The sequence below is a fragment of the Gracilinanus agilis genome, chromosome 6 (genome assembly GCF_016433145.1).
Source record: "Gracilinanus agilis isolate LMUSP501 chromosome 6, AgileGrace, whole genome shotgun sequence".
Classification (NCBI taxonomy): Eukaryota; Metazoa; Chordata; class Mammalia; order Didelphimorphia; family Didelphidae; genus Gracilinanus; species Gracilinanus agilis.
Window position 1 is genome coordinate 274,090,492 of NC_058135.1, and position 19,505 is coordinate 274,109,996.

Here is a 19,505-nt window from a genome sequence, read left to right on the forward strand (position 1 = left end):
TAATTTAAAATTGAGTTCCAAATTCTGACCCTTTTTTCTAACCTTCCTATGCCAGTAGCTTTCATCCTTCCCTGAGACAATAAACAATGTGATATTAATTTTCTATGTGCAATTATGTAAAACATTTTTCCATTTTAGTTATTTGGGGAAGAGATATTAAACAAACAGAAAATAAGGTGAAATGTAGTATATTTTGGTCCTCACTATAATGGAGAAAACCAGGGGAGTTAAACTAAAATATTATTTTTGGGCTCAGTGGGGTGTGAGGGAGACAGGAATGACAGAAGGCAGGACCAAAGTAGGGAGACTGGGTTTAACTACTAAGAAGTGGCAGTTAGGCCTGTCACCCTGCACCACCTTCTTTCATGGTATTTTATTCCTAACATTTCCTGGAAGTATACAAGAGTTAAAGGAATTAAAATAATAGTCAATTGTACCTCTCAGTAGTGAGAATAGGCTCAGAAAAAATCAAATCCATAGCTTAAGAATCACAAAGCACATAATTTGCTCCCCAGCATGAGAAAAGCAAACTTTCCCCCTCCCCAAATACTAGATGTCCTGCCAAGAAAATTACTGATATAAGAGTTTTGTGAGATAATACATTATTCTATACAAAACTGGGTCATGCATCAGTATGTTGAATTGACATGTTACCTGTGTTTTAATATCCCATAGAAAATTCTGTTCAAAGCCACCTAGGTAATCTAAATCCATTGTCTCCATCTTTTAAATAATTACTAACCATTGTCTCTACAAAAGGCTTACTTAGTCCCTTGGTCTACAACATTTTCTCTATAAAGTATGTACCCCCAAATCATTAAACTTTTCACCACCCAGCAAGAGAATGTCTGCATGTCTGATCTGTCAGTCTGGTGGTTCGACCCTCCTGTAATCCCAGAATCATTTTTTTATCCCAGTTCATTGATCCACAAGTAATTTGTTGAGCAGAACTCAACAGTTAATATGAGTAAAATGTCTAATCCATTTGAGCATACTTATGGTTGTTAAATAAGTTATAAAAAGTTAATTAAAATGTTTTCAGATCCTTAGCATATCAGTCCACTGTAGTGGGATGTGAGAATGTTGAAGTTATAAGAAGTTAGAATTATTTTAATTTTTGAAATAAATTTTTAATTTTTAGAACATGTGAATTTAATTTAGAAAATTGTTTTGGGACTTAAATTGCTCTGCAAGCATTCTTAGCATTGTTTGGGGTTTTATAATAGGATATTTAATTAGAACTTCACTTAGTATTAGCTGGTATTTTTATTTATTTTTCCATAAATGGTGAGTGAACAGGTTTATAAACCTTCATAAACCTATGATGTGGATTTTATTTTTGTTTTTATATTTCTATAATTTAGTTTGTATCTATTTATAATGTTGCTTTTTTATTAGATTACTTTGTTAAGGTAAGACAAATCTTTTCTGATCAAGTATATAGCTTAGGTATATTTGTTATTGGCTTAAATATTTTTACTATAAATAATAAGACATTGTTAAAAACTAGCTAATGAGGTTACTTTGAATGTTGATCTAAGCACCAGTGTCAAGTAACATGTAGGGATTGATAACATGTAAAGCAGACCAAAATTAACAGGATATTCTGGTCCTAGATATAATAGCAAGCAAATTGTAAGTGAGCCAATCAGTTCCTATTGGAGAAAGTGATTATATATTTTCATATTTTCTCTTCTAGCAATGATGCTATTCTGAGAACTTGTTTATTTGGTACCTACATCAGGACCCACCAAATTTGAAAGACTGAGAAACTTTGGGAAATGGGGTAGTCTTTCTTTGTAAATATCTTGCCAAAGGTAGAGTGTCTTCCTTTCTGACCAAACTGTCAATGCACCACTGCATCTGGGGAGTGCCCTAAGAATGTCATTTGTTCATACTTATGCCCCATTTTTTCTATCCTTAGTAAAAGGGTCAAACTTTCTTGGGCATGCACGTTCTTTTTCCTTTTGTGTGATCAACAGTAATTGGCCTTGCCCACAACGGGAATGTGTCAACTGGGTTTTTGGGAACCCCAAATTTTCCCTTGTCCCCTGAGAACTTGCTCCAAGGGAAGTACCAGATTGACCCATTTCAGACTGAACAATAGACCTTAAAGTACTTAATGATCCCAGGTTAGGTAGTAGGACTAGTAGACATGAACAAATATTAAGTACCCTTCTTTTATTTGAAGTTTTCCCCAATGTATCAAAGTTTTCTCTCAGGTAGCCCAGCCCTTGGATGGACTCCTTCTTTAGTATCATTGTAAAGCATCAGTCTCTCCCTGATAATCCTGTCTTGCACTTCTAATTTCTTTGTAACCATTGCAAAGCTAATCAATCATACTTCCCTATCCTTATTTCCTCAAAAGGTATATAATTCTGGGAGTTTTATTGTTCTCTGGAGAATCATCTGATTATTCTCTCAGAGATACTATTCCCAGAGTCCCAGGACCCTTGACTCCATGTGGTTTTTAGGCACTTGACTCTGTGTGGTGGCCAAATATTAAGCACTATCACTTTCCTGATTGAAGACTGGGTTTTACTGACTACTTTAGTCATTCTGTGTTTTTTTTCCAAGTAGACACTATTCACATCTATATAAATAATTAATTATAATGAGCAGTAGAATTATAGGAGAAATGTCTTGTCTGAGTTCATGTGATATGTAACTGTTTTCAAATATACAGTTTCCACAATGCCAAAATTATGGAAATAAAAACATAGGTTTTATTATTATGTTCAAGTACAAGTTCATACCTCAGGGAAAATCTGAATAATCATGAAAATTTCATTAATGTTTCTCATAGGTAACATTACATCAGAATAACTCATACATATGTAGTTGTACCTCAGAAATTTTTATTTGATTTCTCCAATTAATAGTTTTTATATGAATAAAATAATTGTATTTTCTTCATCTGAGAAGTGCCTATACATATTTTATGACCTTTTATCACTTGGAATTGCCTTGTATTCTTATAAATTTGAATCCGTTTTCCATATACTTGAGAAATATGACCCTCAGAGATATTTGTCATAAAATTTCCCCCAAATTTCTGTTTCCCTTTTTTTGAGGTGGAAATTGAGGGGACCTTGAAAATTCCAAAGTTCACTCTCTTTAACTACCATTAAACAATATGACCAGGGAAATCCATAATTTAAAATATAATGCTTTATTGAGAGAGAGAAATGTAGGGGAACTATCTCAAGTCATTGACTTAAGACGACTGCCGCCAAAAATTTAGAGAGAGAGAAAGAGAGAGAGAGAGACAGAGAAAGAGAGAGAGAGAGAAATAGCCATGTTTTCCTCAGACTTACCAAAGTCCAGCCTCACTTACTGACTTATAGACAAAATCTTCCTAAAAAAAGTTCCTCTAGGTTTACAGAGACACTCCCAACTTACTGGAAGATATAATAGAGTTAACATTTCAAGAGGTTGTACACATTCAAGCAAATTAACATATTCAAGAAATTGGAGAATAACTTTACAGTAGGATGTGATGATCAGTCAAGCCACTGAACTTGACTTCCTGGAAGAAACTTCAATAGCTACAATACAATACAAAGCATTGGTACTTCAGGGTATAAGAACAGTCCAGTCTGGGACTCTTGCCTCAGACAAATTCCCAAACTCACTTAAAGCTTTAAAGTCTTCGTAAGGATGGGAATGGGGACCAGCTTTTACTAAATTTGGCAATATTGATAATTATTAATAACGAGAATTAAACACTAATTTCTCATTCCACACATATTCTTTTACTAAAACTTTTTAAATGTACTGTATTCAAAGTTACCTATTTTGTATCTTATGGTATTTGCTATGTTTTATTTGGTCTTAAATCCTTCCCTTTTGACAGGTTTGATAGGTATACTATTTTATGATCCCCTAATTTGTTCATTTTATTCCCCTTTATTTCTAAAGGATCCATCCACATTGACTTTATCTTTATATATATATATGTGTATATATATATATATATATAGTGTGAATTGTTGGTCTGTGCCTAATTTCTACTATTTTGTTTTCTAGTTTTCCCCAGCAGTTTTTGTGAAATAATGGATTTTTCTTTCAGAAGTTTGTATCTTTGAGTTGTAGTGTATTTTTACATTAAATTTTTATGTAATTAACTATTGTGTGTTAAGTATCTAATATATTCCATTGATCCACTCTTTCTCAGAGAATACTTGATTGTTCTGATGCACTTTATAATGCAGTCTGAGATCAGGCACAAAACTAGGCCAACTTCCTACATTTTTTCCCTTAATTCCCCTGATATTTTTACCCCTTGGCCCTTCCAGATAAATTTTGTTATTATTATTTCATCACTCCAAGAAATAATTTATGAGTAGTTTGATTACTATGTCACTGAATAGGTAAGTTAATTTAGGTGAAATTGTTATTTTATTATATTGGTTTGACCTACACATGAACAATTAATGTTTTCCCCCCAATTATTTACATTTGATTTTATTTCTATGAATTCATTTATAGTTGTGTTCACATAGTTCCTGAGTTCATCTTGGCAGGAAAATTCCAAGTATTTTGTATTATATAAATTTTGAATTATATCGATCTATCTCTTGCTGTTGGACTTATTTGTTAGTATGAAGAAATGCTGATGATAAATCAGTGGGTTTATTTTATATTCTGCAACTCTGCTAAAATTGTCAATTGGTTCAATTAGTTCTTTGGTTGATCTTTAGCATTCTTTAAGTCTACCATCATGCAATTTGCAAAGAGTGTTAGCTTTATTTCCTCATAATTGTATTCTAATTACTTCAATTTCTTCTTTTCCTCTTATTGCTATAGCTATTATTTCTAGAATAATATTTAACAGTAGTAGTGAAAATGGCTATCCTTGTTTCATTCCTGATGTTATTGAGAAGGCTTCTAGCTTGTCCCCATTGCAGATAATGCTTGTTGATGGTTTTAGTTAGGTGTTATTTATCATTTTATGAAAAGTTCTATTCATTCAAATGTTCTCTAATGTTTTAATGGGATTGTCAAAAGTTTTTCTTGCATCCTCTGAGATAACCATATGGTTTCTATGTGACTTAGCCTTTTTTACTTTCTTTATTATTATTGGTGTTTGTGTTTGCATTTTACAACCTGGCTAATATGGAAAGGTTTTGCATGATTTTATATGTGTCAAGGATGGGGGAAGGAAGAGAGTAAGAGAAAGAGAATCCAAAACATTAAATTTTAAGAAAGCAACAACAAACAAAGGTTAATTTTGTTGCTTATGTATAATTAAAACTTTTTAAATAGCCAACATAGATTTTACATCAATTTTCTCACCACTGCAATGATGCTGTGTGAAGCTGTCTTCACACAGGACTCCCTATCCTTGGAAAAACTCAATGGGATTAGTCTTTATGGAAACTTTCATTCCATGGCCTTGAAGGCAAAGGTTGTAAACCCCAAAGGCAGGGAAAAGAACCAACTAGACAGACATATTGTTACACAAACAAATCACCTAAATCCCACTTCGGTTTCCAAGGCAAAGCCCTTCAAAAACCATTGGTAATTAAGTCTTCTGAGAATGAAGTCTGAGGCATGGGAATAGGTCAGTAACCTTTGTTAGGATCCTATTTAAATATTTTGGAAACAAAGAAGAAATCATTATGGCAGTTTTTCTGTGTGGGTTGTTTAAGTGGTGGAATGGTCTGAAACACTATTTGGACTCATTTCTGCTCTAGGTTTTATATGCTTTTCTGTGTTCACAGGAGAATATCACTGTGACTCCTGGAATTCACTGTTTTCCTGATGCCAGATTGAATCCATGACTTTCTGAGAACAGAATTTTTGTTCCTCTGCTGTTGGGGGAAGTTTAACACCTGTATTATTTTGATCGAAACTATTGCTTTTCTTATTATTCTGAACTGTTGACTCAAAGTGGGTTAAACCTATTATCTTAGAAGATACTTATTGTGGAAGGCTTCATTGCAAACATCAATAATTGAATATACTTTTATTAACTAGAGTTATTTAGTGACTTATCTGCACTCTTGAATATACTGCAAACTATCTTCATCCAAATTAACAACAAATGTAAGTTTTTCACCTTATCATATTTTAAATTTAGTTCATAATACACTGTTACTTGTCCATTATATTTTATGAGATATAATTTTGTTAGTTGCCTAACCTTTTTTTTTGTAAAAGATTTTACCATATTACATGAGAAAATTGAGGCAACGTGGTGAAGGACATAAAGGGCCAGATCTGGATTCATAAAAACTTATGTTCAAGGTCTGCCTTTGTCATATGACCTATGAAAATGGACAAATCGCCTAATCCCAGTCAGATCTTTAGCACTCTAAATTTCATATATGTAAATTTGCATTGGTGAAGGGATTTCTTTCTTTAAGAAATACTAAATGAATGAAATCATAGGTCAACACTAACAACAATAAATTTCACAGAAATGTATTTATCTCTGTTTTATTCAAATGCAATCAACCAGTCTGGGGTTATGGGTTCTGAGCTTCAAAAACATCATGTAGACATCACTATATTGAGATAGAAACAAAGGAAGCTCCAACAAAACAGAGGTTTCCAATGAAGCAACTTCCCTGAGAGTTAAATATTTTGGATTTTTTAATCCAGTTCTCTTTTTCTAAGGCTAATAGAAGGTTGATTTTAATAGCTAGTAAGTAAAAGATATTAGGAAGAAAATAAAGAAAACCTTTATCTGAACTTTGTTCCTTGAAAGTCATTTAAAACTTAATATATTCATATTTATTCCCATTTTAGCTGCACTATAAATCACAGTGGCAAGAATATTTATACCTTTTAAACATGTCCAAAGATTTCAAGAAAAAAAGGATTAAAAAGTGGTTATAACAGTAAAAATATTGGAATGGATGCATATGTAATGGATCCATAAAATGGATGTATTGATTTCAGACACCTAACTGGCACAGTGTATAGAGCATAGAGTCTAAAGTCAAGGGGAACAAATGGAGCTTGATTCTACCTTTACAGACTATGTGCCACGGGATGTTATTTAACCCTCTATTCCCCAGTTTCCTTATCTGAAAAATGGGTATAAGGAATATTCCCTAGATCCCAGGTTTGCTGTGTTTGCCAAATGACTTAACATTTATAAAATGCATTGCTAACCTGAAAGCATTATGTAAAATTTAGCTATTATTGCTATAGTTCTGAGTTCTTTTGTGTAGTTCCTTGAGCATAATTGAATTATATGCAGTGTTGCATTTTCCTAGATAATAGAAACAAGAGTTATTCTTTTGGACTATAGTTTTAAAGTAGAAATACAAATAAAGATAAGTAAATCCCAAAAAAAGATTCTTATATAAATAAATACAATGTGCTGTCAGTATATCATCAAGAATAATGGCTTTTGGGGCAGCTGGGTGGCTCAGTGGATTGAGAGCCAGGCCCAGAGATGGGGTGTCCTGGGTTCAAATTTGGCCTTGGATGCTTCCCAGCTGTGTGACCCTGGGCAAGTTACTTAAGCTCCATTGCCCAGCCCTCACTGCTCTTCTACCTTGGAACCAATATTCAGTATTAATTCTAAGGTGGAAGATAAGGATTTAAAAAAAAAAGGAAAAAAGAATAATGGACTTTTCTTTTTGAACATGACTTCATGGTCTCTTTTCCTGTTTTTAACATGAACCAGAGCACAAAAGACTAAGAGAAAGAGGTGATTCCTCCATGCATGCCACCCTGGTCAGGTCATAATTAAATTTTCCTTTTCTCATTTTCAGAGTTGAGAAAGCATAATGAAAATATGGAGGTTGTATAGAGGAAGGTATTCAAAATAGAAAAAAGGACTAGAGACAATTTCTTGTGAAAGTGGATTACATTGCATTTTAATCTTTAAAAGTACCTAATATAAACAAGGTGATGTACTAAGATGTAAAACAGAAAAGTCTAAAATGAAACTATTTCTACTCTAAAACTCACATTTTATTGGATTAATATAACTTATTATATTATATATTTTATAATGCACATATCACACAAGAATATTTGAGGAAGAAAAATAACAAATGAAGGTTTGAAGGTGAGCATCACAACAGAGTCAATGTTTGAGTTTAGTCTTGAAGAAAGACAAGGCTTCTTAATGGAAATGAAGATGGAGGGCACTGCTATCAAAACTAATAGTTTTAGTTCATGGAAGTAGGCATTTTCTAGAAAGTGTTAATAGTTTAATTGGACAGGAACAAAGAGTTCATAAAATGAAGCACTGAAATTGTCAGTAAAGGTAGTTATTTGCCAAACTGCCGAGATCATTTATCTAAGTAAAGGAGGGAAGAAAGAGGCAAGGTAAATGAAGAACGAAGGAAAGACAAAGAAGAAAAGAAAACACAGGAGAAGAAAACCAGCTACAGTATCAAGACTGCTTGGGAGGAGTAGGAGGAAAATGCCTTTACAGAACACATCATTCTTGAAATTTCAGTCCTAGGTTTTCTAACATGCTAAATATGTCTTCAGAAATGGACAAACAGGCTATAAAAATAAAATGTTTTGGAAAGGATATAAGTACTATTGTATGAATGAGGGATAAATGAAGCTCATTCTAACTGGGCTTAGATTATGTAATTAGAATCAATGAGTGTAAATTATGTGCAGGTACATTTTCTTTCACAATGAGAAGGTAATAGTGAAAAATTCTGACAAATTACAAAAATAATGTGATATTTTAGGGCCTGCTATTTTGCCAATTTGAGAGTGGATGATTCCTTGAGCTAGAAGACTTCAGATGTCTGTCAACAAGTTCAAGATGTTTAGGTGAGAAAAATGATGCAGTATTTATGTTAACATTTCATTGTTCTATGTGTCCAGAAGTGGGAGCAAAGATAATAAATATTAATATGTTGCCTATTATATGTCAGATACTTTACCAGGTACATTTTATCCAATATTTCTTTTGATCTCACAAAAATCCTTCAGGGTAGGTAATATTATCTTCCTCATTTTTAAGATGAGGGAACTAAATCAAACTGAATTAAAAAATTAAGTCAAACAGCAAGTTTAAATGTTTGAATCTGTATTTGCCTCAGGTCTTCCTTACTCCATGTCTAGTATTATATCTATTGCACTACCAACTGCTGTGTACAGTCAGATAAAAATTTCAATTAAAATCAGGAAAAATTATGGATTTGCATAGGTTAGAACTTCTTTCCCTTAAAGACCAGTGACTGCAGCGCATGTCAGCAATCCATGTTACATTCCAAAAGTATTCTACTGTTAAGCTTAGGGAACACATTGTCTTATGAAATACTATAGCAGAAACATGCAATTTTTATACACTTCTAAAAGATCATCTGGTACCAATTTGGATTGTTAGACCACATTCTTCAACCCCCCAGGTGAAATCAGTAGAGATATCATTATCATCCCTATAGTCTTTTACATGACAGAAGGGGGAAAAGATCTATAAGTAATTTCTTTTTTGAAAATTTGCTAACCCATAGATCAAATTCCATTCACTCAGAAAAAAAATTGGACAATATTTCTCTTCATTTAAAATGGCCTTCACTTTGAAAATGAAAGCGATTTCCCTGTAGGGCTCCCTGTTTTAGAATAGGATGACTATTATCTTTAGGAAGAAAGACTGGAATAGGTATTTAGAAGGTGTAAAGTCACAATCACTTGAAAAAGTTTTTAAAAAAAGGATAGTAAATGATCATTTATTCTCAATGACATGCTTATACTTGTATATTTGATTATTTAATCACTGTATATTTATTCAATTTTCTTTGTAGATAATGTGCATCTCTTGATACGTTTTTCCTTCACGTTACATAGATGGAGAAAGGGAGGAATGTGACAGAATTCATCCTATTGGGACTTACACAGAATATGAAGATGCAGAAAATAATATTTGCATTGTTTCTGGTCTTATACATGATAACATTGGCAGGCAATGTTCTCATTATTGTGACCATCACCAACAGTCAAGCTCTAAGCTCCCCCATGTATTTTTTCTTGGCTCACTTGTCTTTCATAGATACAATCTATTCCTCTTCCTCAGCACCTAAACTGATCATGGACTCTCTACAAGAAAAGAAAACAATCTCCTTTAATTGGTGTATGACCCAAGTCTATGCAGAGCACATCTTTGGTGCTACTGAGATCATCTTACTTACAGTGATGGCCTATGATAGATATGTTGCCATCTGTAAACCACTCCACTATACCACAATTATGAATAGTAAGTTGTGTGGCATCCTTGTGGGGGTAGCTTGGACAGGGGGCTTTCTCCATGCAACAATCCAGATTCTTTTTACAATCTGGTTGCCTTTCTGTGGACCCAACATCATAGATCACTTCATGTGTGATTTGTACCCTTTGCTTAATCTTGTCTGCATGGACACCCACACCCTTGGTCTATTTGTGGCAGCTAACAGTGGCTTCATCTGTCTGTTCAACTTCCTCTTATTGATGATCTCCTATGTTGTCATTCTACGCTCCCTGAAGAATCATAGTCTAGAGGGGAGACGCAAAGCCCTCTCCACCTGTGTCTCTCATATCACTGTGGTAATCTTGTTTTTTTTGCCTTGCATATTTGTGTACCTGAGGCCTGTGACTACCCTTCCTGTAGATAAAGCTGTGGCTGTCTTTTATACTATGGTAGCCCCTATGTTAAACCCTTTAATCTACACACTAAGGAACACAGAGGTGAAAAATGCCATGAGGAAACTCTGGAAAAGGAAAGTTAATTTAGGTGATAAGTAAATACATCACCAAGACAATATCCTTATTAATATTAATATACATAAACTGAAAGCAAAGTATTGAATAGGTCTGTAACAAGTGATCATTGTCCTAGAAAAATGAGATTTAAAGAACATTTTCAGGACTTAATATTTTAACAAGGTATAGATAACTGAGTTTAGCAACTATTTAGTTAGGAAAATGGTGATTGAGATATAACAGCTTTTATCTCTCAATTTCCCCAAATTCCTAGGTTGAGTTTTTCCCCAACCCATCTAGATCTCTCTCGATCCCTACTCACTTATCTAGCAGACTCCCTTTCAGAAGCCCCAACACGGCCACAGTTCTCTTCTGACCAAAGGTCACTTCCTTCTGGATCTTTCTCCATGCATGGACATTGATTATACAATACATTTGGAGAAAAATCCATTGCATTTTAACAAGTTGATTTGAAGACATTGGTGGCTGCTTTCCCCAGATAGAAATTTTTGAAACTTAATGCAGTTACCAAAATTGATCATTTCATGTCTTGTTTATGAATTTTTTAATTACTTATTTATTCTGTCAAACTCATGGGGGAGGGACAATATAATATTTTAAAGAATAAAAGGAATTAATTGTATCTACTTTACCACATTTATCTCTTTAGTGTAGTTGGTAAGCATTAGCTTATTTACAAAGGCTACTTGATTTTTTTCTCATTTTATCAATATAGCAGACTATTATATAAATCTAAAGTTGAATTACCTACCTCATCTCACTTCATACAGAGCTAGAGAGAAAGAACAAATATCTTTTCTCTAACTTCATAGGATGAAGAAATATTAAGTTAGCCATATGTTATAATCTTAGAATTAATCAGTTAAAATTCTTCATTTTACCAGTCAAGTGCAGATACTTGTCAGAGTCACATAGTTAATGATTATTCTTCCTGACTGGAGATCCAGTCCCCACTCTTTACATATACCTATCTTTAAATGATTTACTGAAGGTTGCAACAAGCCTTTTGTGAAAATAGTTCTTTACTTTTGATGATAGAATTATGCTTATCACAAATTCTTATAAATATAAAATACTGTGAGTCTTTTATCAGAATATAGTATAGACTGTAGTAGAAAGCATGTTGAATAAATTGATACAAGTGCAAATAATACTGGTATTTGGAGTTTCAGAGCAATCTTAGATCCACTTTTTAATGACTTTGCATGTAAATGAAGTCACAAGGAGTGATTATTCAGATAATTCTCTGAAATTCATCACTTTCGATACCATAGAGTCACTGAATTGAAATTGAAGATTTTCGATTTCAGTGAATTGAATATTTTGCTGAGACCTCAGAGACCAGAGACCAACAATTCTAACCAATATCAAATCCATAAAAATTCCTTCAAAACACTCGCCCCAGTAAATGATCAGTCAGTTTTTCCCAGGTTAGGATAAGCCTATTATATAGCAAGGCAGCCCAGTCTCTTAGTCTCTTTCTGATAACTCCATTTGGTAGTTAGGTTTTCCTTCCATTGAGCTAAAATCTGCAAATTTTACCCATTTTCCCATGTGACCAAATTGATTTAATTTTCTAAAAGCACATATTTAGGAAAGTAATTGCTTTAGACAATTGTCACTTAAAACTATTCATGTCTTCTTTGCTCAAGGTCACAAATTTTCAGTTTTTTCAACCCTTGTTGGTATGGCTTGCCATCTTGAGAAAATGTGCATAATATTAACCAAACATGAAAAAGATGATTGTAGTTTCAATATACATAGAAGTAAAGTAAACGTACTTACCTACATTTAGTGAGCAGTTTTATTTTCCTCTCTACCCCATCCAAATAACTGCATTCTATTATTTAAGTAAAGGTTTTATTCTTCAAAGAAGAGAACTTAAAATGTTTTGTAGAACCCTTACCTCCAGTTTTCAATTAGAAATATATGTAATATAAAAAGTGATGACACTAAATAACTTAAAGTTAAAAGCAAATGAGAAGAAAAATATTGGAAGAATATAATAAATTAACAATAAATCTGACTTGTAGCAAGATGCTATAGGGGAGAAGAATTTAACAGAGAATCAAGGAAATGAAAATCAATTACCACATGTAACTAAAAGATCCATACATTGTTCCCATAAAAACATAAATCTGGATCATCCAAAGAGCAATTAGATGCTCTCTGAGGAATAAAGATGAAGATACATAAGTGCCATTATGCCAGGAGTCACTCAGAGAAATAGGGTCTTTATCAGGGTCCCATCAAGATCAATACAGATGGCAAAGCCCTGTGCTGATTCTTATGGCCTGAAAATCAGGCCATAGGATGGATGGTTCACTCAATCTGACCCCTCTCTGTGAATCCCCTCTGATCAACATGTTTTATTATTGAAACTATTATAATCTAGATTTTTAGTATAGCTTCAAGTCCTATAGAAAGTCCCTAAGTACCCTATAGTAAACCAGCATTTAATGAGTTAATGACCATTTCCCTCAGCCTAGAATAGCAGAAAATAGCAGAAGATGCTTGTATCTTTTTCTCCCTGCTTCAGACGTTCCAAGGACACTGCATGGCAGGTCCAAGCAAATTCCATTTTCACTTTAGTACCTTCCCACACTGAGTTATACCCCACAATCTTTAACATACTTTTTGAAATATGGGAAGCTTTTACTAAAATAAAACAGATAAAGTAAGGCTTGTCCTTTAACCTTGAACACTGTCTCTTCTGGGTATAATCTACATGAGAAAAAAATTGTGTGCTATATGCCAACTGTGTTGTAATTCTTATAACCTTGAGTTTCTATGCAGCTGAAATTTCAAATGTACTTTGTAGAAAAAACTGCTCTTGGAGAAAATGTATAAAATAAAGCACAAGCTCAGGGGCTGGTGGAACAGTCATGAGATAACGTGTTAAACTGATGGTTCCCAGTTTTTGCTTCATTCTTTCTCACCTAAACTGTACACCTTTTCAGACCCCTAGAGTTGCTGGCTAGCTTCCAGCACCATTAGGTGAGAAACAATCTTACATGTGTCAGAAGAAAAAGAATTAAGAAATAATAACAAACATTTACCCCTTAAATATGACTAGATCAACTATTTTTTAACCTTCTGATGACAACAAAAGAAAATTTTGATGTTGATGAGTGGTATATATGCAGACTATGAAAGAGAGCTTCCAAGGATAGGTCAAAGTTGATGACAGGTTCCCACTTTGGGTGATTAACATGAACATAGTATCATCAGAAAAATCTAGAAAGAATTGCTAAGGATTACAAAATTTAGGTAAAATAACAGACTTCAGGGCAAAAGTATTTTCATTATGGTTACTAAACAAAAGTAAAGGGTTGAAAAGGAAGACATATGTCCAAAGTGATTAAGTGGCTAAGGAATCATATATGAATGTATAAGAAAGAGGAATATCTACATGCCAGTAAGCCTATGAGTTCCAGATTGCTGCACTGCATTGGACTAAGTACTCATATATCTACAATAAGTCTAGAGACAAGATGGCAAGTTGGGGATCAGGAGACCACCAGACAGTGAATAGGTAGTCCAGTTCATGAATGGAGATAGGCCAAATATCCCATGCCTATCGGTAGCGGGATTGGGTCCATGAGTCACTGTTCCATCCTGGGTGAGACCCAGCCTCCAATAAGTAAACTAGAAAATGAAGATAAATGCACGAGTGAAAGAAAGAATTAAAATATATGAATGAATGAATATATGATTAGTGTATAATTAGTTGTTAAATAAATAATATGGTTTCTGAAAATTAAATGTCTTTCATCTAAGACTCCTTCCTCTCTCTGCCTCCACCATGCCTTTTATCTTATTGTGCTGTGTTAAGACATTGAATCCAGGACAACATTCTGTAGTGAACTTGTTCAAAGTTTTCTATCCCTTGCCATTCTGGTAGAGAAGTAGAGTTCTTTTTTACAGCCACATGTGCAATGCATTATAGGTACCTCCTTTCTCAAAGAGTTTAGGTTTTAATTCACATGCTTTGACTTTCTTACTGATCTCATACTTAGTATTCCCAATATGCATGTTAACATGCCCAGGGAAATATTATCCAAGTTCACTGGTTTATTATGATGTCCTACAATAAACTCATAAACTCAGACATGTTATTCATTCTTCCACCTCCATCATTTTAAATCCCCTTTCTGCTAATAATATCCTAGTCTTTTGCCTTTTCATATGCCTCAACTCTTCTAAACCTATATTTTAATCTTATTACTATATCTACAACATAATTTCTTAATTGCTGTGGTTCTGTTTGTGTGGGGTGCATGTTTGTGTGTGTCTGTGTGTGTATGTATATATGATAGACCTCCTTCTCCTTTAGAGTCTAGTGAACTCTGTGCCACTTCATTTCAGAGTACTTTAAGGGCACCAAACATATCAAATTATGATGAAAACCAAATTATGCTGAAATGTATTAATGAAAATATTCAACAAACAGATTTCAGAGCCCATGTTAAGAATATATCTTCTAATCTTTATCCTCCATGTTCTTATAGTTCATTGATCCTTGTTTGGCATTGATTTTCACTCCTCAGAACCTTGATGCTGTGAATATATGGACTATTTGGGAGAGTACCCTCCATGAACTCTGAGAATTCTATTCCCATAACTACTGTTAGTACTGAAACATATATGAATTGTCTTTCATGTCATAGCACTCTAAAGACATTCTACTTTTGGATGTTATATGAATTGAAATAAGTATTTGCACCTTTGAGGAGTGGGAAAGAGATTGAATTTGAAGACTCCGAGAAATCCATCACATCTTCTCTGGCTTGGTTATGTTACATTTATGACAGTCATGTCACATTTTGCAGACATTCATTTCTGTAACATGTGAGCAATGCCTTTTTCAGAGCCTTGTTGCAGGGATAGATAGAGGCCCAAACCCTATGGATGCATTTCTTCATTATATTAAGTAGTTATGCAAGCCATTTATGAAGATACAGTTGAAATAATCAATGGAAGCTTCAGAAGTAATCCCTTTTCATTTATTAATTATTTCATATTTACTTTAAGGCAGGAAAAATGTTATAAGATTTTTAATTTCCATGCTGACTCAACTCCAGGAAATTAAGAGATTGAAAAATGGTCTACAAGTAGAAAGGGAGATTAAATTATAAATGTTGTAGCATTTTATACAGGTCCTTAATTCCTCTTAATTTTTTCATATATTTATTAATCAAATTAAACTCTCTCATCATGTCTTTGAGCTTTAATTGACTGATATAATTCATAGTAAATGATTGCAGTGTAGATGGGTGTTATAACCATGAATGACAAGGGATGGATTTGATAGATACTCTTTTGGTTTATGTTCATTTTATCTAGTCATATTTAACATTGAGGAAATAAACATGCCTCGTTATTATTAAGAAACTAATTTTGACCTTTAAAATCCTCTGAAAAGGCCTCTGCAATCTTCAGGAATCTTAAGACCACATTTTGAAAGCAGAAAAATTGATAGATGTCCAGAAAATGAATAGCAAATACAAAAAAGCCAGTCTTTTATTTATATAGAAAAGTTGTGCCAGATAAATCTTAATCATATATGAATTTATATAAATTGTAAAGATATAGATTAATACAAAATTTATATAGATATGGATATAGAGATTAATATATGCATTTTCTTGAATTTCTAAATGATCAATATATGGTGTGCCCAGCTTTTATCAGTATATTTGAAAAAGACTTTTCATTTCTTCTTTGTAAACAGGATGGAGAAGCCGAACAAATATAGTTTAACTGATTGGATGGATTTGGAGTCCATTAAACCATATTCAAAGAATAATGTTTACAATATAGAAAGTGGAGTTTGGAAATGTGACCCAGAGATATGTTTGTGACTATTTGAATCTGCACATTACTCTCCTTCCCACATTCTACATTCTAAAATATGCCACCTTGCTGACAGTCACATATCTCAATCCATCTCCTTTGCTATTCCTGCATCCCATGCCTGTAAGATAACCTCTTCTTTTCTCCACTTACATGAATTCCTAGCAAACTTAAGTTTAAATCAAGTGCTATCTATTACAAGAGAACTGATGTGATTTCCCATATGCACTCAATGTATAGTGTTTCCTCCAAAACTATTTATTGTTGATTTTGTATCTCCTTTGTTTTTCCTCTACATATATTACAAGCTTTACAAGGAAACTTTTTTTGCCTATGTATATCTCACATATAGCATTGTGTCAGTCAATAAGCATTTACTGAGTACTAACTGTGAACTGGGCATGGCACACAATGCCTGTTCACAGAGTAAGGACAAACAAAACTATTGTGAAATTTAATTAAACTTTTTAATGATAGGCAATACTGAACTAGCAGTTTATTCCTGGGGGAAGGGGAGACCTGATGCTTACTTAATTCATATATGTATACAATCAGAAATTAAGGGGAAAATGAGATCTCTTTGTAGGTCCTACAATTTTCTCATCTCTCCTCTTTTCTCCATTCATTGGCTGCAGTAAAAAAAACAGTTTGGGAAAAAAAAAAACTAACCACATAGTACCCAATAGGGAGCCCTTGTAAGTATTTCAAGAAATTATATAAGAAAAACTCTAAATGTAGACACAATGAACATAATTTGCCAATTTCTTTTTTTTAAATCCTTGAATTTTTCCTTCACTCATCAAAAGAATAATTATTTTTCATGTATTCCCTTCCACCCCTTCACCCCTGACTTTGAATCTGGTATTTTCATTAGGAACCCATTATTAGCTAGCAATAGTATCATTCCAGCTACATAACTTCCTGATGGCATTTTTCATTTGGGTATTTCTCAGTGTGTAAATTAAAGGGTTTAACATGGGGGTAATAATTGTGTAGAAGACTGCAACAGCTTTATCAATGGGAAAGGTTGTTGCAGGCCTCATATAGACAAAAATACAAGGAACAAAAAATAGAACAACTACAGTGATGTGGGAACCACAGGTGGAAAGGGCCTTGCGTCTCCCCTCCACACTGTGAGTCTTCAGAGAGGACAGAATGACAACATAGGAGACCATCAACAGGAGGAAGTTTAAGAAGCAAATGAAACCACTGTTGGCTGCAACAAATAAACCAAGGGTATGAGTGTCAGTGCAGGCAAGAGTGAGCAAAGGATTTAAGTCACACATAAAATGATCTATGACATTGGGACCACAAAAGGGTAATTGGCTCAGGAAGAGCATCTGTATAGTTGCATGGAGTAAACCTCCTATCCAGACCACACCAACCAAGATGCCACGTACCCGCCAATTCATGATGGTCATGTAGTGCAGAGGCTTGCAAATTGCCACATAGCGGTCATAGGCCATTACAGTGAGTAGGATGCCCTCAGCACCTCCAAAGAAATGTTCACCAAACACTTGTGTCATACAACCATTGAAGAAAATGGTTTTCTTTTCATAAAGTGAGTCTATAATGAGTTTAGGTGTATTAACAGAGGAATAACAGGCATCTATAAAGGACAAGTAGGCAAGGAAAAAGTACATAGGGGAACCCAGGGTTGGACTAATGTTGATGGTGATGACAATAAGTATGTTACCTACCATTGTAATGGCATAGATTATAAAAAACACAACAAAAACAATTTTTTGCATCTTTGGATTCTCTGTTAGCCCCAGTAGAATGAATTCAGTTACATTTTTTCCATTATCCATTTATTCCATATGAATGTTGAATTCAAGCAAGAGTTTTTTGTCTGCAAAGAAAGAAAGTTTTCAGTAAGGGAACTTTATATTGATCAACCTCTCCTCTAGAAAGAAAATGTCAAAAGAGGGTTGGTCTGATATCCAAGAAGACTACATTGATATCTCAATGGTCTCCCAGTACTGAGTCAACTTTAAGTAGGCAATTTATACCCTTTGAATCTCTTCATCCTTATATGCAAAATGGAATAGAGAAGAGACACATGGTATAATTCCTTGAACAGAGGATTTGAGCCTAAGGAGAGTAAGTTCAAATCCTTCTCAGATTAGTAGGATGCTCCTACTAATAATTATAATAAATTGTAGTAGCTAGCATTTATAAAGTACTTGTAAAGAAGTATATATTAGTTTATGATTAGACAACTGTCATTGTCTTCAAAGTGTTTTACATATGCCATCCCATTTCATTCTCACAACAACCCTTAGAAATAGAAGCTACTCTTCTACTCATTTTAGAGATGAGAAAATTGAAGCTAAATGAGGTTGTTATTTTCCCAGAGTAACACAGGTAAGATGTTTCTGAAGAAGTATTTGAACTCATATGTTTTGAATTTTAAGTCTCATTATTTTCACTGCACCACCTCATTGTCTTACTCTGGCCATGCCATTTAACTTTTCTTTACCCTAATTTCCTTGTCTGAAAATGGTGGGAAGTATTGGTCTTCACCCTCTATGGTATCTTCTATCATGAAGTCTATGACTTCATGATATGATTATATATACTCCCTCCTTAGGCACCTTAAAGAGCTATTTTTTCAATGTTTACATCAATTTAATAATATAGACATTTCAATAATTATTCAAATCATTCAATCAGATTTCTCCTTCTATTTATATAGTCATGATATATTGCTATTTCCTACTTGATAATATACTTAGATATGTTGAGGTGCATTGACTTTTGAAATACAAAGAACAAACAAAAATTCTTTATCTTTATCTTACAATGGAGTATCCCTAAAGAACCCTGAATAGGTTGAGATTTTTATCATTTACTTTGATTTTCAAAATCTATTAGCAAATGACACAACAAGGAGGGATAGATAATACTGATAATACTATAGTAACAATCAGTGTTCAATGAGTTCTTGACATGCTAAA

The 19,505-nt window shown here is 33.6% G+C and overlaps 2 protein-coding genes across 2 annotated transcripts; one reads left to right on the forward strand and one right to left on the reverse strand.

Annotated features, from left to right (window-relative positions):
• Positions 1-9,780: 9,780 nt before the first annotated feature.
• On the forward strand, positions 9,781-10,710 carry LOC123252902 (olfactory receptor 4C12-like). The gene has a single exon (XM_044682146.1). It carries the CDS (start codon positions 9,781-9,783, stop codon positions 10,708-10,710), a length of 930 nt encoding a protein of 309 aa, XP_044538081.1.
• Positions 10,711-17,429: 6,719 nt separating this feature from the next.
• On the reverse strand, positions 17,430-18,356 carry LOC123252904 (olfactory receptor 4C46-like). The gene has a single exon (XM_044682147.1). The coding sequence runs from the start codon at positions 18,354-18,356 to the stop codon at positions 17,430-17,432; it is 927 nt and encodes a 308-aa protein (XP_044538082.1).
• Between the last annotated feature and the right edge of the window lie 1,149 nt (positions 18,357-19,505).